Genomic DNA, 20,455 nt, shown 5'->3' with positions numbered 1-20,455 from the left:
TCTGTGGTAAACGGACAGATAAACTCCTCAAAAAGGAGTTCCATTCTAATCGAAATTCTCTGATAAACGTAAGCAAAAGTGAAATGTTGATGCTTGGATAATTAAACTAAAGAGCATCCTTTGGGGGTCTGCAGACCGATGGACAAATACGCACCTCGTGAGGACTGTACTGGGGTGGTGGGCCTGCTTTGCATTTTCCCCTTCCGGAAGCATTGAGACTGCTGGCCACCGAGAGCGTGGAGGCCGAGTGCGTCGGATGGTGGCCCAGCTGGTACTGCTCAAAGTCTTCGGGAGTCGTGATTTCATTCGCCATGGCTTGATTGTGCTGGTGCTGGTGACGGCTAAAGCGGAGGGAGGCAGCTGTGCCGCTGGTGCCGCTGCTGTACAGCGATGTGCAGGACGAGAGCGATGTTGGATCCACGGCGAGGGCCGACCCGCCCCCGCCACCGCCGCCAACGTGGCTGGTGGACGAGGCGGACTCGTAGGACGAGTGCACATGTGTCGGCGAGTCCGCATGAATCAAGCCGGCACACTGTCCCTCCATATTTATGTAGACCGTTTTCCGACACAGCGCACCAGATGCGCTGGCATTTGCCAGTGTCCCTGCCCCGGCCCCGGCCCCTGCTCCTGATTTGTGGGCCTTCGACGGGCGGTGCTGCTGCTGCGACAAGCCGGATGGCAGCTGCGACTCGTAGGAGCTGTTCGATATACCCGAGTCGCTGCGGTAGATGCTGAGGCGTTCGGGCTCCATCAGCTGGAACTCGGCGCCACTTCCTCCACCTCCTGGATCATTTTTTTGCTGGTGATGGCGATGGTGATGTTTTTTCTTCTGCTGGACGACAGCAGATCCCCCTCCGCCTCCACCAGAGTGCGTGTGCAGCTGCACAGTGGCCAGATTTGGATTGGTGTGAAGGTTGCTGCTGCCGCCGCCCATGTCCATGGCCGCGTCGACGTGGCATTTCTCGGCTACGTTCTCGTAGACGGGCGGATCATAGAGCCGCATGGGCTTGCCACCGGAGTCAATATCGCTATGGCTATTGCCAGCAAAGGAATGATGTCGCTTGCACTTCGACGCAGAGGATGAGTCGGTGGCGGAGGTGGGGGACGTGGTCGAGCCCAGTGGAGTACTAATATTCCCATTGTACGCAGCTGGCTTCTTGACCTTGGTGCCGCCGCCGCCCGGGAACTTCAGAGAGTAAAACTTCTTGTCCATTTCCACGACTCCTTTGGTCTTCTTGCCCCGCTGCATGCTGCCGCTGACGCTGCCGTGCAGCTCCTCCCCCGTTGCATCGTACTTCCGGAAGTTGCTGGCCGCCAGGAAGGGGTTAGTGTTGAGCAGCGCCGTGCTGGGCACGGGTGGCGGCGGCGGTGCCGGAACGCGCTCCACCACGGCATAGGTGGGCTGGTAGTCGTGCTCGATGGCATTCAGGAGCTGCACATTCGACGAGGAGTTGGTGTTGAACTTCTGCTGCTGCTGCTGGGTCGTGGCCATGGCCGGTGGTAATTGTTGCTTCTGGATCTGTTGGTGCTGCTGATGCTGCTGGTAGTACTCGGTGTAGCTCTTGGGGAAGCAGTTGCTCAAATTATATTGCACTTGATGTGTGCCCGAGTCCTGATTATGTGGGGCTGGCAGGTGGTGCATGGTACTGTATTGTGGTCCAGGTTTCTGGTGGTTGTAGTGCTGCTGCTGCTGCTGTTGCTGCTGCTGCTGCAGGTCGCAGTAATGTTGCTGCTGGTGTGGATGAGGATGCTGCAGAGTCTGGTGATGATGCTGCTGCTGCAGCTGCTGTTGCTGGCTGTTCGACGGCTGACTGATACTTCCATTTAGTCTCTTGGGTCGTGGAGCGACGCGCACCACATTTGTGTTGTTATTAAAATTTGTGGGGGTAGTAGAGAACTGTGGCATTCGCGCACCCAATGTATGATGTGTGGGAAGCATGCGGCGTATTAGGCGTTAGGCAGAGCATGTGGAGCGGTTGAAAAGAGACATTGGATTAGTTTTACGGTTAGTTTGTATGGTTTTTGTTGCTGTTTGTTATACATATATTAGACGTATGGAAAAGCTAGGCAAGCTAAGCAATTTTTGGTCGTGTTTAGGCGAATCTTTTGGTGGGAAGGGTGGGGGGTTCTTTTGTTGGTGTGTTACTAGCGAACAACATTGAAGGTTCAAGGGGTGGGTTGTGTTCTAAATTAGAAGAAGGAAATACAGCTATCATACTCAGTCTTAAATATACACTTATTGCACCCAAATAACTTATAAACGTAACCTATCTAATATATAATAAAAATAGTATATATATTAAATGAAGTATCTAGCAAATAATTGAAAAACCAAAGGCGAGATACACTTGGCGGCACTCAAAAAAATAAGGTATGGGATTTTATTTTCTTGTCGAATGTCTTGAAAGTTTTCGGTTTAAGGCATGGCAAGGAATGGTAAACAAAAAAAATACTAACAGATGACCTGTGAAACATATGAGAAATGTCAATGTCAAGTGTTCTACGAGTCTAGTATGCTATAGAAAGCTCTATATATACGTGGGCCAGAAACAATATGGATTTTTGGATAGTTTTATAGCAAAGAATTACACATTTCCCGGCTTTCAAATGAAATCAATGCATTGGCAAAGACACTTAAAACGGGAAATCAAATCAAATCATAAGAGAGATTTACATCGATCGACAAAAAAGGCAATATATGTATATAGAGAAAGCTTGGGCATATTTAGTTATAGTATTGTATATCATGTATATGGTAAATGGTAAATGGTTTACAAAAGGGTTTTAGCGAGATTAAAAGTGTTTGAGTGCGCTTCTCGAGTGACAGGTGTATCGTGTGTGTAGTGTGTGTTGTGTTGTGTGTTGTGGTGTGTGAGTGGTTTGTGAGTGGTTTCCAGTGAGAGCAGTAACAATTCTAGGGGGATAGTTAGGTAGCTGAAATATTCGTTATATCCGTACCTTGTTAGGTGCCGTTTGCAGACCATGAAACGGTAGATTCTCATACTCGCCAGGTTCCGTCAATGGTTCCCCCAGTGAAGACGACTTGTCGTGTACTATATATCGGGGCACACACGGTACGGATCGGTTGATTTTGCGATTAGTGTTTTTTTGTTTTTTTTCGTAACGATCGGGGAGTTTTTTTTTTTGGTTGGTATTTTTTGTGTTCCGACGAATTCATTCATTTTTCGATTGGAAGCAAATGAGATAAAAAATAAATCAAATTATTAGAAAGAAATGGAAAGAGAAATAAATTGGTTTAAATCGAAATAACTAAACGATAATCTATAGGCTAAAACCGTTTCACTAAAATTAATTTTATTGTTTTTATTTTGTTGGGTTTTTTGGTTGTTGTAATTTTAAACTAATCTAAAAGACCTAGAGTGTCCCTATGGAAATGATATCAGTTGTTCTTGATTTATTTTGAATGTTATCTGTTGAATTGAATGCTGAAACATGCTTAAATTTTGGACAATAACGAGGCATGCAACAACGAGTGCATAGCAAAACGAAAACGAAAACGAAACAAAGAGACATTTAAATATACAACAGCTTTTGATTGCTAGTGCTGTCCTTTCATCGGTTTCTTACTTGTCGTCGTGTGGTGTTATATGAGCATCTCGGCGTTCGATTCATTATAGTAAATTACTTACGCAAAAGATTTTAAATAAAATTAGAATAGAGGAATTTATAGACATTGCAATGAAATACGAGTATGTTGTATGTTGGAGCCATGATGGTAAATAAATGAAATAATACTCAATGAAAGCATAAAGGGCAGCTTCCTTCTCTGAAAGTCTATTCACAGATGCGGTCCGTTCCGCTTCGAGCAAGTCACCTTGTATCAATAAGCTTACACACAAAACACAGTCATGTTGGAATATTTGTTAGCAATATTGCAGAAACATGAACTCAAAATAAAGGAGCTACTCGAAATTAAATTAAAAACCGAAAGGAAAATATACAAGAAACGTGTAATAAAATGTAAATGGCTCATGGACAAAGGGCCAGCAGAACCATGAGTGATGGGCATGAGATGAGTTTGAGGTTGAGGATGAGATGAGATATATGTCCTTATGAGTGGTAAAAGTGACTTGCGACATGTATATTCTTACTTTGGACGTGTTCGACCTTGCTGGGGGAGCTGGAGGAGACCAGTATGCTTCGCTTGGCCAGAGGCAGGGAGCTGGAACTGACTCTGATTGGAATGCCGCTGAACGGACTGCTGGTGCCTTTCAACAGTGCCTTCTGTGGGAGGCCAAGGCCTGGTGGCCTCAGTGGCAATGTGGGTGGCGGTGGCCGTGGCGGCGGCGTCCGACCACTGCGACCGTATGGTGACTGCTGCTGCTGCTGAAGGAGCGATGAGGTCGCCGGCACGCCACCGACGGGTTGGGATGAAGAATGGGCTCCCTGCGAGGGAATTGCGAGTGCCTTCCCGGCTACGTCTGTTGCTGTTGTTGCTATTGTTTTCCCCGGATCGGTTTCCTTGTCTAATGAAGGCGCTTGAAATGTCACAGAGGCACGTGATGGGGCACTGCTGGGACTTTTCACTGGCGCGGTCTCTCCGGCCGTTGGGGCGGCTGCTTTTGTGGTTGTTTCATTAGTGGCTGATTTTGCGGGCGTCTTTTTATAGGTGACTATAGGTGTTTGTGTGTGTGTGTGTGATTATGTGCGTGTTTATGGACGTTAGGCATTGAGGCGAGGCAACGTAATATGAAATGTAAAATTAGCAATAAATCAAAATAAATCATAATCAAAATGAAAAGTAAATCGGAAATACTCTACCACTGCCACTGCAACGTATCCCCTTGAGCCTATGCTGGGCTCCGAACGGGGAGGAGGTGGTGCTATCGTTGTGGCCACCACGTCCCCGCCAGAATGTCTGCAACAGCCCCACATGGCTACGCTGGCTGTCCCGGGTGCCATCATCCGATGACTTCTTCTTGGTCCTCTTAAAAACAAACGACAGAATGCGCTCCATCTTGCTGGCATTGGCACAGGACGACGACGAGGACGATGCTGCCGCTGGGGCTGGTGCCTCTGTAAGGCTCTCCAGGCAGGCGACTCCCTCCGGGGCAGTCTCTGCCTCATCTGTTGGTGGTAAATGTTCTTCAGCCTTCAATCTCGTCACTGCCCCCAAAGTGTTGCTCCCCGCTTCCGCTCCCGGACATATTCCCGGACCCGTTCCGGCTTCCGTAACCACCGTCACCTCAGTTAGCATTGTGCTGTTGGAGTTAGTCTGGCTCTCGTTCAACACGGCACTCAATTGGGCCGACAACTGACTGGCGTTGGCCACATTCACATTGCCACTGGCAGTGGCACTGGCACTCGTATTCGAATGGGGCTTCAGTGTCATCCGATTCACGGCCAGATTCTCCTTGGTATCGCTGCTCACGTGGAGCATTACACCCGGACGGAGTGGCCAGCGGGGTGGTGATTTGGGTGCATTGCCATTGAAGCGCGTGACAGGAGGGGGCGTGGATAAGATCTCATTGTTATTCTCGGTCTCGGTCTCGGTTTCGGTTTCGGCCACTGCCAGTATTTGCTGCTGGACCTGCTGCCGCTGCCGCTGCTGCTGGTGCTCCTGCTGGTGCTGCCGATTCGCCGCCGACAAGGTGGCCGGCAACAGACTAGCCGACGTATCCAGAATGGGCAGGGCCGCGCCCACTTTCGGCATTACTGGCTGATACGACAGCACACTGATGACGATCGTTCGTCGCGATGTGCGTTGAGGACGTATGCAGGCAGGTGCAGTGTGTTAGTGGATTCGGATAAGAACAAAGCAAGCGAATGGATGGCAATGTGTCCGCGTAAAGAGTGTCGTTTGGCGTGAGATATCGGTGGCAGTACAAGTACAAGTAAATGTATAATAAAATTGTGCGAGTACGATTACGAGTACCGGAAGCAAGCGTATTATAGTTTTGGAACGAAACATAAAAGGAAACACAGTTTGTAAAAATATGGAAATGGCAAAATACAACAATCAAAGCATGCAGATACTTAATAAAATTATCAAAAAAAAAACAAAAATCTATAGAAAGCTTTAGTCGATAATCCGACCAAGTTATACCCGGAACTAATACTTAAAGAGACCTATTCAAAAACATATATGATAGGAGATGGTTATACATCCTTTATTATTTAGCCGATAGTGATTCAATATCTTAGGAAATGTTCATGAAAAAAAAAAACCCATAAGAGAGTCCCACTCTTTAAGCTTGTAGAGTTAAGGAAAAGGATATGATCCATAGGTCTTATGACACCGAAACAGACAGACAGACAAGACTTCTCATTATAATAGAGACTGTAGGACATAAACAATTATTAATAATAGTCTGTGGAAACTTGAATTTGAAGTAAGTCCCTCTTTTGGAAAATAAAATGCTCAAAATCTGTTGTATTTTTGGCTACGTCAAAGGAAATTCCAAACTATTAGATACTTTCGAAAAAACTACACAAATCGTATGAATACTTTTGAAGATTATTCACTTACCTTTGGCTGGCGCTTATGGATACTTCCGTGTGATCTTTATATGTACATGTTGTAGATATGTATGTAGATATGTGTACATATGTGGGATGGTCGAGTGTGTGTACGCATTTCATGCATATTGTTAGCGATTAAAGCAGCGTGTAAAGTTGTACCGAGAACAGTCGGCGAGGCAAAGCAGTACATAGGCACGAATGGATGGATATTCATCGAGAGACATCAAGCGATAATATTGTACATATATATATATACGTATGTGGCAGGCAGTGTGGCAGTGTGGCAGGGCAGGCGGCCGCCGTTTTGTTTGTTTGTTTGTTTGTTCATATGGTTGTTAATTAGTTGTAGATGGATTGTATCGGTTGTTGTTGTTAAGTTCAAATAATGTTGATTTTTAGCATGTTTTGTGTTTTATCGAGTGCACGGTATCGAGTATTTGCGGTTCGTGTTTGCAGTTGTTGAAGAATTAAAAAGGTACAACCGAACCGAACCGAACCGCACGAATGTGTTCGGATGGGAGACAATTTTTATGATTGCAAATAAAAGAGAGAAAAAAACAAAACAAAATGGTCATCGTAATTAAATATTCTCTTTCAACAAACTGTTATTGTTTACTATTTTCTGATGAGTTTTAACGAAATTAGCTTTAAGCGCCAAAGCGCTTAAACACTTAAATTCTCGCAAAATATTCAAATGTCTGGTGGTTCTGGTGGTTCTCATGCAATCTGTGGCCAATTCATAAAAATATGTAGTCTCTCAAGTGTTTTGGTTTGTTTCAAGGAACTGCGATATACTGAGAGATGATAACCAAGCGTATTTTGAAGGTAAGAAAGCTCATGCAAGAGGCAATACAGGCAAAAGGCTCGGCTCGGCTCATGCTTTGGTTTGGCCACAATGGAATATTGGATAAAAAACGTTAACAAAAGGAACATAAAACTAGAAGCGGATTAACATAACAATCACAAATAAACCAAAATGATTGTATTTTTCGGGAATAGGTTCAATGTTTTTCGATTTGGCCTTAACGTATACATTCTGGAAGTTTTTTTCTGTTTCTAATGTTGTTCGTTTCGATATTTTTGGTTGCCTAAAACTATGCGATTTTCGAAGAGGGTTCCATTAAAGCATAACTTCTTCTTAGCGAATTTATGTACAGATTTTGTTGCCCTTCGGTTAGCCAAAGAGCACTCGTACTCACATTTATCCTGGCGCCGGCGACGACGGCAGACGCATATGATTATACAGCAAATGATAATGACGGCCAGCAGCAGTCCCAGAATGGCTGCAACCAGTATGATGAGCGTCGTCTTCTCCCAGCGCTGCCACCAGGCCAATTGTTCTGTTTTTGAGGAATAGTGAAGAGCATATTATATATTTACGATTGCAATCAGTGGTAGTGGAAAGGAAAGCTCTAAAGGACAGCTTAACTTGGAGCGAATGGTGGGGGCGGGGGAAAGGAATGGGACGGGATGGGTTTGGTATGGGTTTGTGATGGGTTCGGGGGGAAAAGTAAATTATAAACACATGCAAATTTCTCAAGAGTGACATTCTGGATTCCAAGTCTGACTGCTTGAATGCAGTCCTCAGTCCTCGGTCCTCAGCCCCAGCTGAGCCGCCAGCCAGCCGCATCCTCTTCCTGCACAGACAGGACAAGTCCGTCTGCTTTCCGCCTCTTACATTTATCATCTTGTCACACGGCTTTTCCTTTGAGAGCCCCTGCCCAGCTCTCTTCACATGTGCTATAACAACATGTGCTTTAGTTGTCTTTCATTGTTTTCTATATCGCCATAACTCAGATGATTATCAACCGAACAAATGAATAAGTCTGTTGCCGTATCGCCATGACTGCTCGCTCTCATATTCGAGGCGCCCCCACAAAGCCCCCAGCACGACGTATTGTCAAATACACACTCGTGCTCGTAGCTGGCGATGCGACAGATTACTGGCTGGATTAATGGCGCTCTTACAAATCAAAATTAAATGGTTTTCAATGCGGATTTACTTACTCTTTGGGCGCACTATTTCGACAGAAAGCATTCAGTTAGTGTTTAGCATGAGGGGGAGATTACAATTTTGGGTTGGAAAAATACGGCAAAAGAAGAACGGCATAGGCAAAGACAGATTTTAGTAAAATTTCATCACACACTGGGGTCAAAGTACTTGTCGATTAGCTCACAAGCATAGCAAGGAAATTATTAAGGCACATAAATGGGGGTATCTATGCTTCGGCATTTACCTTGCCACCAAATAAAAAGCGCTGAACCAGCTGTCAAATAAAAACAAATAATATGCAACTTTTGCTGTAGAAATTTTGAAGATATTTGGGCCGAAAGAATGGAATGGAATGAATTAGTGTTTTTTTTTTCCAGGGGAGACATAAGCTGGGGCTAATCACAACTATTTGTTTGCCTTTGATTATAAACCAATTAAAAAAATATAAGCGCAAAAGGACACAAATATGGATTTAGCCATTTAATGGGCCAAAAGCTTGCCACTTTTTTCATTGTTCGAAGGGTGCAAGAATATATCAGTAAATGAAGTGTAAGGATATGGGATCCTTTTGCGACATGGCATGGAATATTACTTACCAGCAACTTCGATTTCACAGAATGCACCCGATCCAACCGTGTTATTGGCAACGCATCTGTAGGTCCTGGCAATGGCATAGTCCTCCTGCAGGACATAAAAGCTCTTGTCCGCAAACGACTTCTCGTCGCCGCTGCCCAAATATTCAACAGTTTCGTTCTCCGCCTTAATTGACCATGAAAAATCAGCCTGAAAAATATATGAAAAATGGAAATGGAAAACATTTTCACTGCAAAACCTATCCTCCAACTTAGTTATATATGGTTTTAATCTAATCTGCTTAAACATGAACGCTGCTGGCTTTCCCCATTTAATCGATGGCTCGTTGGGTTATTGAATTTTCATCTTGTCGCCCGTTGAATAATTTCCAATCAAATAATTTCGACCGACTGACTCCTCACCTCCGACATACATCCACGTACTTTTCGTAGGCCTCCCCTAGCCCCGCGTCTCTCTGCGGTTCTTGGCTATAAATTTCTGCTGCTCCTGCTTCTCCTTCGCTTATTCTCGTACTTCTTAAATTGCCACCAATGGGTGGGGGTGGGGGGGCCACCCACTCACCCACCGCCGGAACTCCAGTAACACGGCGCGCCGCGGCGAAGAAAATGCAATTTCAGAGTTGCAGAAGAAAGCCAATCGAAAATAATTCCGAGCAGAAATGCGGCTCTGATTTATGCGGCGCACGGTTAAATGCGAATTTTAAAATGTTTGCCCCGCCACTTGGAGGTAAACTTTGACAGTTACCAGAACCGCAAATAGTACTATGTGTACATGATATTATGGGAAAAGTTCGTCAACATACCTCCACGGGGTTACCGAATGCTGTGCAAATCAGAGTGTCCTGATCGTCGATCTCCCGTCTCTCGATTTCGCAGCGCGGCTTAACTAAGGGAAAAATTAAAGAAAAAAAATGAAGAAAATTATGATTAAAGATCTGTAATTGTTTAATGGGTGGGCTTTTACTTACACTGCACTTCGATGACGGTTTCAGCCGTGCTCTTGCCGTGTTTGTTGAAGGCCACGCAGGTGTAGGTGCCGTTGTCGTTGCGTTGCATGGGAGTATTGATGATCAGAGCACTGCCCCTCGTTATCGTCTTGTCCTTGAACCGCCACTCATAGGAAGGTTCTAAATAGATTACGTTTATGAAAATAACGAAAAGGAGATCCTGGGCCGAAATACCAACCTGGATTACCAAATGATTTGCAGATGACGCGTCCCGGAATGGTGTCTTCCTGCACATAGACGGTGGCATTCGCGACGGTTGTGTTGATGGGTGCATCTGTCGGTTAATAGAGATACGGACCGTGTAGTATAGACCCCTCCCGGCGTTCGTGCCCTGCTTGTACTCACATTCAATGCCCAAATAGGTGCCACTCCTGATGCCAGGTCCCACAGAATTGGCCGTCGAGACGCACGTGTAGTTGGCACTATCCGCCAAGATATCGAATTTCGAATTTGCCCAATTCGACATGTTAAAGTGCTGCAAACGATTAGAGGAACACAGAACACAGCATGTCAGAGGCGCCAGCAGAGGTATCAACTTTCGCAAGATACAATTTGATTTGGTAAGCGGATACACTCGCACGAGTACGCGCACAATTCGAGAACAAATTGTGATTGATTGTGAATCGAAAACGTTGGCTCCCATTTATGGATCATTAATTTGTGACTTCGCATTAAGTGCCGAAACTCGAAACTTATTGGAATGTTCGCTTCCAATCAGATACATGTTTAGACGTTGGGACGGAGGACTTACCAAAACCGATAGCATGCTCTCAAAGTCGCCGGTTGCCGGCGAGGCGTCCATGTACTTCTCCTTGACAAAGTAGCGGGTATCGTTCTTCTCGATGGGTGTGCCGTCCTTCTGCCAGGATATCTCGCAGCGCGGAACGCACTCGATGCGACAGGTTAGATTGGCATTGCGGGTGGAGTGCAGCACGCCCGTATACTGTGGCAGGTTCTTGATGAAAAATGGCGGTGCGTGTACCTCCAAATTGACTGTGGCCATTACGCCCTTGCCGCCCTCGTTGTACGCATAGCAGGAATAGTTGGTCCGACTGTCGAGGCCAACAGGTTCCACCGTCCAGTCCTTGGTGACAATGTCCTGCAGCGGACCGCGACCGCCGCGCAGCCAACGATATCTGTTGGGTTGCAGAACCATTTGAGCGACAAACGTAAATTTGCCCATTTTGCGGTAGAGTGCATAGGACGAGGTCGAGGATGATGAGGCGTACGAGGACGAGGACGTGGACGAGGACGAGTATGTCGGATGTTGTTCACCCGTGTATAGGGTCAAGATTTGCGATTGTGGCGTGTAGGTGGTGAGCGTGAGTAGTGTACAAAGGGAATGATTCAGATGTAAATCAATTAGAGCGTGAGTTTCTTTAATTTCATGGACTGCGGGTCGGGATGCGGATGCAGATGCGGATGCGGATGCGGATGCCGATGCGAGGCTGCTTGTTAATGTTCTTGATGATGATGGTGGATGCAGCTGCAACTGCAACTGCTGCTGCTGCTGCTGCTGCTGCTGCTGCTGCTCTTGCTGCTGCTCTTGCTGCCTTTGCAGCAGCAGCGCCTCGAAGGCCATGTCAGCCTCGTGCGGCTGCAGTGCTTGGACGGTGTGGTAGGCGATTAGTGGTGTTGGATTATGTGTCGTGATTTTGTTGTGATTCTTGTTGGCTTTTTGTTGTGATTTTGGTTGTGGTTGTGGTTGTGTTTGTGGTGCTACAAACCTATTCGATTCCGGGTATCCCGGATCGTCCACAGAGCACGAGAAGATGACGCTCTTCTTTTTCACAGCAATGGGTGGAAAGTGCGTAAGGGTAGCAGGTCCTGGCTCGTAGTGTACCTAAGAGAGGGAGGGAGAGAGTGGGGGCATAAAATACGGGAGAAAAGAGGAAGAGATTGTTCGAACACACCATCAGCTCTTTCTCTTCGCTGCGTGGACCCCAGCCAGCAGCATTGAAGCCCTCGCAGGAGTAATTGTAGAAAAATCCCCGTCCGATGCTTTCCAACAACAGTTTACTGGGATCGATATGGCACAGATCCTCCTTTAAAATATAAAATACACGTAATAAAGTACTACCAGTAATAAAGATAAATGATGTCCTCCAGTACTTACCCTAGTTTCCTCGCAGTCGGGCAGCTCCTTGAGCAGCGTGGCATTGGCGTACCATCGCACTTTCGTGAGAACTGAAGGATTTGCCTCTAAAATATTGCAAAAGAGGGTGACATTCGACTCGTCGCTTTCCTTCACAGGTCCCTCGGGTATCATTAGAACCTCCACAACGGGAACATCTATTCAAATAAACGTAAACGCTTGCTCAAGCAAAAGATACTCTCGGCGTAGACTCAGGCATCTCTTACACTGGACATCAAGATCTATCTGCTGCTCCGATATGCCTTTGCCAATCGAGTTCGATAGCTGACACGAATAGTTGCCAACGTCCTCCTTATCGGTGGACTTGATTACCAGAGCCACATTTTCCGAATTACCGCCTTGGTAGTGATCCGTATCGTTCACATTGACAATGTCGCCGTTGCGGTACCTGGAAGGCAGAAAAGTAAGGAATTCTAGTGTAAGGACCTTCGGAAATCGTTTGCTTTGTGGAAGCGCATTTAAGTCCTGTTAAATTCTATGACGGATGCGAATTCCGGATGAAAAATCACTATTTAAATTAAGTTTTCCTCTCGGGAAAGGGAGGTAACTCTTTTCACTTTCCGCTCACATGAAAAACAAACATGGAAATCCCTCAAATGCACACACAAACGGTGGGCAGGGGAGGGCACGGCAGGGCCTAAATGAAATATATGCCTTGTGCCCACATCTCGGGGGGATGGGTGTGGGTGTGGGTGTGGATGTGGCTGTTCCTGTGTGCGTCAGTCACTCTATTCATTTACTGTGTAATTTCTCAGTTGCAAAATTACATGTGGTACATGGGAGAATGGAGCCACTTGCCACAGACGACAACGGTGACGACGACGACGACGACGAGTGTGTTTAAGTCTGATGGCTGCAGTACCATCCTCATACATCATAAACGCGCGGCTCACCCTCCAGCCGGTCCCGCAACGCACTCACTAATTAGAAGCGTGTGTTTTTCTGACAGTTTTGTGCTCTAGATATTCCGCGCAAAGTGGAAGGCAGAGGTCGAGCGACCCACTAGCGTACGATGCCGTAGAACGAACGACCGCGTATCTTTTGTGTTTCAGATTTGACAAATTCAATATGCAGAGCGCATATAATCATCCGTACATTCGTCGTGTGTCAAACAGGGGCGTATCCAGGAATCCAATCTATAGACGAAAAGCCCCAATCTCGCATCTCGAATGTCACCGAAAATTGCAATTTGCGTGCCAATGTGAAGCGATGCGCTGCATTCGCGAAAATATGTCTGGCATTTCGCCGACGAAATTCGCGGAGCTCGTTAGACCCCGTGTCCTGGTCACAAGGCTTACTTATCCCCCCGTGGAGCTGGACGGGGGATGCGCGGCCACGATGCGATGCGAGCGATTTTGATTTTGATGATTATGGGATTTAGTGTGTGAGGAGGACGGCGGTGTTTTGGCTATCAATCCAACATCTTCTTCGATTTAAAGCGTATTCAAAAAATGTACAGGTATGCGCGTACAGTCTCGTCCAATTGCAACCACAAAAGTCCCACTTTCATCATCAACCTCGGCAGATTCGATCTAAATTCACATTACGCATTTTCCATTTTGATTTTCAGCTGCATCCTCGCTGGGGCACGGACAGCGGCGATGATGGGGGGGAAATCGAAAGAGAAAGAGTGGCACGCTGTGCCGTGCGCGCACTTGTCTAAACAGAATGCGGTTTCGCACCGCACGCACCTTAACCCTGGCGGTGTCTGTCCGTCCGTCCGCCCCGCTCCGACTCCGACTCCCCTGAATCGTTCGTTCTTGCTCCACGGTGTGCTGTCAATTTGCTTTTGTATTTGTTTTTAATTAGATTTTTGTTTACTGTGGAAATTGTAGTTAAATTGAGTCCTGGATGCAGGCGTTCTCCCATCCTGTCAGAGTCAGAGATTGCCAGCCAACCCTTTGAATGCCTTACACCTAGGTCAGACACATGTATGGCGCGTCAGGTCCTGCCTCGGGGCTCAGGACACAGGACACACACGGCTTTAAACAGTCAAGACAGAAACAGCATCCGAGGCGACGTCTCGTCTGCTTGTTAGCTTAATTTCATCTGCCTCAAAAGTAAGTATTTGCTGAAGGACTTGAAAGTAATTTCGAATTTCTTTGCACTCACAATTTCGAAAGATACTCTCTGGGGGCCGGGTGGGGGGGATCTAAAGGGTAATAAGATATGTGTTCGCTACTTACCATACAACTTGGGTTAAAGATGCAGGATTGGCGAAATATTCACAGTTCAGGAGGACTATTTCACTGGTATTGGTGACCATTTCAGGCGGACTGACCTTGACGACGGGAGGATCTGTGGGAAAATGGTTAAACGAACCGAAAAGTGGTTGATCCCCGTCTGCTACTTACACAACACTTCCAGTGTTAGAGACGATGCGATTGGCTTTTCTCTGTTGATTTGCAGGACAATGTTTTCGGCCTCGCATTTGAAGACACGATCGTTCTCGAAGCGTGAGGCATTGAACACGAGCTCTGATTGTGTGTGATAGGTGCCATCCTCCTTCTCGAACTGCAAACATTAAGGGGATACATTCATCGATTGATCAAAGATTGAGTGGCATTCACTTACCGCCTTGGTCCGAATCTCAGTTAAATCATTCTCCTCTGCGCTGATAGTCGAGGTTGTGTTGTACCACGTGAGGTTAACAGCCGGGCGAGCACCGTGAATCTATTGGAGAATTGAAAACTGTTCACAACTTGTCGACATTTGCCCATTTACCCGCCCTCTACTCCTGTGTGTGTTATTATATTTCCATTAAACAACAAGTGCATTTACCCATGCCTCCGTTTAACTACACATTTCTCTACCTTTCTATCTCTATCCCGATAGAGGCAAAAGCGATTGCACAAAATTCCATTAAAACATAATACGCAATCAATAAACAATTTTGTATAATTTTACAGCGCCGACAAGCCTTCTGTAGGTCCTACTACACCGTACACCCTACACCCCACTCCCTCCTCCTGTCGCTACAAAATTGCTCGACTCCTGCCGCTCGAGCGTTCTTTCGATAAAATGCAACGAAAAATACTTATACTCCAACGGAGGACGAAATCATGTAAAATGGCGGAAGTCCTTACGAGGCCTGTGACAATGCCTTGTCGAAGGTAAAAGGCATACACCAGAACAGAATACCGGAATAGCTGTTGCCCTGCCCTGCCCTGCCATGCTCTGCCCTGCCATGCTCTGCCCTGCCATGCCTTTGCGGAGGTGGGGGTGGCGTTCCAGTTAAGGCCAGTGAGCAGTGAGCCAGGAGTGGGAGCATATGAAAAATCGCAGAATAATTGGCAGTTAATTGTTATCAATTACGTGAATGCCTAAGCTATGCCAACACGCTGAACGAGGGAAGCACTCCGAAATGACAGCTGGCACTCTCGACTTTTTTTCTACACTGCAAAAAAGTTCTAGTATAGCCATAGATACGGATGCACATGCAGATCAAAAATAACTCCTAATAACTCTTGATGAAATCCCCTTTTATTTGCCGCACTTGTCTCTCGAATACTTACGTCACATTGCAGCACTACTTTGCTGCCCTGCACCGTATGATGTTCCACTCCCTTGATGAGTATGCTCGTCGGCCGCACTGTGGATGGAGTAAGAGAAGAGTAATATTCAAAGTTACTTTGGTAAATTGCTTAAAATGTCTGCCATTGTAATTGGCTTTTGTCCGTACTTCCGGTGCGAGTATTCTACATTTTCCGGCTTGGCTCTTTTATATACCAAACGAAACGAAACGAAACGATAATAATGGCAATTTGCATTTTTGTAGATACGGTTTTTGGGAAGCAAAAGTCCTTTCTATCAACAAATTGGACTACTTTTTAATGAATTCCTGAAGAAGGCTCGACAACGTTTAGGTCGGCTTTTGCCTCAAACCATTGTCCATTAAACTGGAGCTTCGATTTGGCATTACCTTGCAAGTCCACGCTAAATTTGGTAACAATCGTGGACTTTATGGCCGCGGATTCCACGCGACATTCTATGTCCTGAGCCAGATCCTCGCGGGATAATTGCCAATCCAACTCCAGGGTCGAAGTGTAGAGGCCATCGTTCAAATCATGAGTGGGAGAGTCTGTGGAAGGGGCCAAAATGAATCATTAAGAAAGCATTCTTCATCCATAGAAACAATGAAAATAATGTTATGAAAATCCCGACATGTCCTTAGAGTATTTCGCTACATTCAATGCCCGTTTTTGGATAATAATGATAAATATTCGAGAGATTCGAGGAGATTTTCGTTCAGTGGTTTTAGGAGAAGCTTAGTCTGGTGCTTAAAAGTATATATAAATAACCCTACTTCAACCTGGTTTAATTTTGAGGGGGGCTGGTCCGGTAGATTTATTTAAATCTCTCGTTCTACTGCCGTACTTAAAAATTTTACAAAAGTGCCTCTAACTTTACGTTTATGCTCCACAATAAAAGGACGTAGCATTTTTATGAGCTGAACGCGGTTGGCTATGGCTATTCCTATTCCATATGCAAACTGATACGAATCAGGGCGGAGAGGAGCGGCAGCAGCACTCAAATCCCGGCCAGGGCCGCTCTTTATAGCCACTCGTCAGTCCTCAGTCCTCAGTCCTCAGTCGTTGTCGATGTCAGTCACTGCATAAACTTTGTGGCGCATCGTAAACCCACCCACAGATCCACGGATCCACGGACCCGAGACTTTAGTTGGTTCGAAGGCTTATGCATCAAATTGGCTACTTAGCTCTGGTCCCCGTCCTGGAAATCAATAAACGCGCTTCGGTTGCTTTTACGACTATGATCTGGGAGCCAAAAACTGTTCTCCCCTTTCTACCTTTTTTCAAGGAGCTGTGTCGTTCTTGTGCTTGTGTTGGGGTTTATCGCAGGATTGGGAGTGGTTAAGGGGGAATGGGGATTTTGTTGTACTCACATGTTGCCAGGCGCTTGGTGCCACGGAACCAGCCGACATCTGGCTGGGGCCGGGTGTTCTTCACGGTGCAAGTGGCCTTCAGGGCCTGCCGCTCCTGCATGGGACCCACCACGCTGCCGTTCTCGATGCGATCGCCCTTTGCATCCAAAATCACAACCTCAGTGGGTGGCACTGCAGGGTCATCGGTCAGTGTTCAAAATCCGACATAAAGATGTGTTTTCGGTTGGTTTTCGGTTTCGGTTGTGTGTGTATTTTGTGCGTAGGTGTTTCGGTTTTGGGTGTGAGTGTTGTTCAATTATTTGAAAGGTAAAAATGTTGAATTCGTGTTTTAATAAATCATATTATTTTGGTCTTTGGTTTGCATCCAAAAAAAAATAACAATATCCCCCAAAACTCATCAAGTTTTGTAATTATGAAATTAAATGAAATATGAAAATTAAATGAAATATGAAAATTAAATAGAATAAACCAAGGAAAAGCCTAGAGCAAGACTCTAGCAAAGTGACTTTATTTAAACAACAACAAACTAAAGAGAAAAAGAAAAAAAGACCAGGCCTATGGCCTATGGCCCATAAATAATGATCCACAAAATTCCAGAAAACATATGTAAAAACCATAATTCTCAAGCTAATAAAACTAGGTTATTCGCTCTTCAATATGCTCATTGAGGTTCTTGTTCTTGCTTAAGGTTATAACTAAAGAGAAACCATCGATAAAGGTATTAATGATAATTTATGAGTTTAATTTACCAATGTTTTCTACGTTGTTAGCACGTAGATATTTTGCAATCATAGCCAAACGTTTTGTAGGTTGGTTTTTGTTTGTTTTGTATTTTTTAAATGTTTTAGAGCAATGCGTTGGATGTTTTAAATATTGAGTTTAGTTTGCAAACATTGTATTTCGGATGGAGTTTAAATTTAAATTGTTTTTAAGTTGAGTTCCACATATCGGGTTTTAGTTTTCGGTGTTCGGTTTTCAGTTTTCGGTTTTCGGTTTTCAGTTTTGCAGGTAAACATTGCACACAATATTGAAGAGGAAAAAACAATTTTGTTTTTGGTGGGTGAGAGGGAAGTAGTTTTTTTTTTGTTTTTTTTTTTGGTTTTTTGTGGCCGTTTCGGTGCCGATGGGGCGTGATGTGAACCAGGAGGCGTGTCATGGTTTTTATTTGGTTGAATTTCAAAATTTTTTATAGTCATGGAATTTTTGCGAATTTTTGTTGTTGTTTGAGTATTAGATAACGATGCATGTATATGTATGTATATGTATATGGATATATGTATATGTATTTGTATGTGCGTGTGTGTGTGTGTGTGTGTATTAAAGGATGGTGTTTGTATGTACGTATTAGAGGGGAATTTCCATGTCGATGTTGACGAGCGTTTTTCATTTATTTTGTGGGACATTTTTTCGAAAAGAACAATCAGTTAAGAGAAAATATTTTCATGAGTTTTGACACGTTCAAATGTTTGTGGAAAAAGTAAAGAAAGAGAGAGAAGAGAGCGGTTAAGGGTAAAGTCGTTGGGGTTGCAATTCGAAATGGGTTATCATCAAATTTCGCACGATAGAACAATACAGTACACAGTCTATGGGTTGAGATATTCGTATTAACTTTAAAAATGCGTGTAAAATCAGGCAAACAATTAGATACATTTTAAGGAGTATCTCGCAATGAGGGGACAAGCACAGTAAGCATTAAAACTATTCCAAATCGATCGCATCGCGCACATGCACTCTGTACAACACGACTCTTTCTCTTTTCTTAACTTGGCTTAGAATTCCCATGCGTTTTGTACAGTTTTAAGGTTTAGTTTTAGACTTAAGATTAGATTAAAAACGAAAGCAAGATACACCAACGCAAAAAAAGCAATTAAAAGTACGTTGTGTGAAACGGATATGAAAATACAAGCGTTGGTAACATGCAAAGCAGCGACGATCATCGTTGGAGATCGTTGAACGACTGAACGGATGAACGGATGAACGGGTGAACGGGCGAATGGGCGAGTGGGTGGGGACTTACCTAAGACTCTCAATTCCACTCGATATCCGTTGAAGTTATCACACGTTTCTTCTGGTATAAAAAATGTTGTATCACATAGATAAATATCCTCATCACCTATTTTCAGGTCCTTAATAACTAGTCTGTATGGATTTTGTTCAACAGTTACTCTGCAAGGGATCCAGGATTAGTTATCGTTAGATATGAATGGTACTCTTTGCTTGGCAATTCTCTTACCTGTCCTCAAATTCTTTATTCACACTCGTCACATTGCTATCGCCGAGCAGCATGGCAGCAATGCGATCGTCGCCTTTGAACCAATTCAATGAATGCAGCTTGCCGCACTTTTCCTCATTCACGGGACAGGGAAGGACCACAGACTTGCTCTCCTGTTCACTGATAGTCCGATCTGCAAGGATAGTATAAGCAAGGTTTAAGCATAGTCCATTACAGAAAAGATGGCCTTAGGATTGTTTTAATGGCCAAGACCATTAAATCGGCTTCATTCGGGCCATTCCATTTAAGCTTCTCGAAATTCCTTGCATACTAAGTATATTCCTATAAATCCCTCATAAATTTCAAGAATATTTGAATAGTTCTTCTTCGTTCACCTCCATCTCCCACCTCCAACTCCGCTCTCCGCCAATCTACTTTGCTACTTTTTCTTTGGCCTTTCGCCCGACCCTAAAAGCATAAAAATACAATTTTCTTATCAGCTTAAAAGCCTATAACATAATTTGAAATTTACGCTCCATTTAAGTTGCTTCTCGTGTGTGTGTGTGTGCTCCACTAGTACGTGTGTATTTGTGTGTGTGTGTCCTGATTACAAAATATCATTTATTCCACACGTTCCATCCATCCTTCGTCCTATAAAATCAAAATAGCCATCCTGTCCATCTTGTGGGCTGCTTTTGGCGAGAGCATTTTCTAAACTTACGGCACATCCACCCATAGCCGACAATCACTTTCACGTATGTCTGTCTGTCTGTCGGGTCAGTCTTCCTATTTTTATAACCTTCTCTCTGTGCCCCCCTCCCGATAGATTGCACTCCGATATATTATATTAGGCGGCTAGCCGCTTCTGTTGGTTAAACAATTTAAAAGCGTATTTTTAAGGTAAAAATACATAGTACTAATCGCACATCAACCTATTGTTAACACGAACGAATCGCAATCGCAATCGAAAGGGCAAGGGTAGAGCCGCATTATTCGAACAGACGCCTACAAAAGCCACACCCAGAATGCGACACGACACACAAGAAGTTGTTAGCAATCAACTCAAGCATCAAAACTTTGATTTGTATGACCATAAATCGCACTTTATT

At 44.9% G+C, this 20,455-nt stretch overlaps 1 protein-coding gene across 9 annotated transcripts in view; it reads right to left on the bottom strand.

The window, feature by feature from the left end:
* LOC108152559 (hemicentin-1) overlaps positions 1-20,455 on the bottom strand; it is a 49,197-nt gene that overhangs the window by 3,854 nt on the left and 24,888 nt on the right. For 2 of the 9 annotated variants that reach the window (XM_017281991.2, XM_017281986.2), the window contains exons 3-26: positions 19,368-19,539; positions 19,152-19,300; positions 17,135-17,305; positions 16,154-16,312; positions 15,747-15,823; positions 14,806-14,904; positions 14,586-14,745; positions 14,418-14,529; positions 12,438-12,619; positions 12,193-12,368; positions 11,990-12,121; positions 11,804-11,919; positions 10,828-11,212; positions 10,422-10,551; positions 10,255-10,350; positions 10,038-10,196; positions 9,873-9,955; positions 9,073-9,259; positions 7,683-7,823; positions 6,491-6,524; positions 4,783-5,696; positions 4,113-4,634; positions 2,959-3,053; positions 155-1,897 (exon numbers count right to left, since the gene is read on the bottom strand). In XM_017281991.2, the coding sequence (XP_017137480.1) occupies positions 155-1,897; positions 2,959-3,053; positions 4,113-4,634; positions 4,783-5,696; positions 6,491-6,524; positions 7,683-7,823; positions 9,073-9,259; positions 9,873-9,955; positions 10,038-10,196; positions 10,255-10,350; positions 10,422-10,551; positions 10,828-11,212; positions 11,804-11,919; positions 11,990-12,121; positions 12,193-12,368; positions 12,438-12,619; positions 14,418-14,529; positions 14,586-14,745; positions 14,806-14,904; positions 15,747-15,823; positions 16,154-16,312; positions 17,135-17,305; positions 19,152-19,300; positions 19,368-19,539 (6,194 nt within the window). Of the gene's footprint in view, positions 1-154; positions 1,898-2,958; positions 3,054-4,112; positions 4,635-4,782; positions 5,697-6,490; positions 6,525-7,682; positions 7,824-8,490; positions 8,503-8,720; positions 8,751-9,072; positions 9,260-9,872; positions 9,956-10,037; positions 10,197-10,254; positions 10,351-10,421; positions 10,552-10,827; positions 11,213-11,803; positions 11,920-11,989; positions 12,122-12,192; positions 12,369-12,437; positions 12,620-14,417; positions 14,530-14,585; positions 14,746-14,805; positions 14,905-15,746; positions 15,824-16,153; positions 16,313-17,134; positions 17,306-17,883; positions 17,893-19,151; positions 19,301-19,367; positions 19,540-20,455 lie in introns of all 9 variants that reach the window. The other 7 variants (XR_004471369.1, XM_017281989.2, XM_017281983.2 and 4 more) reach the window with 6 other exon arrangements.

This window comes from Drosophila miranda, chromosome XR, assembly GCF_003369915.1.
Source record: "Drosophila miranda strain MSH22 chromosome XR, D.miranda_PacBio2.1, whole genome shotgun sequence".
Classification (NCBI taxonomy): Eukaryota; Metazoa; Arthropoda; class Insecta; order Diptera; family Drosophilidae; genus Drosophila; species Drosophila miranda.
The sequence above is the reverse complement of the archived record's forward strand: the minus strand, read 5'-3'. Positions and strand labels throughout refer to the sequence as shown.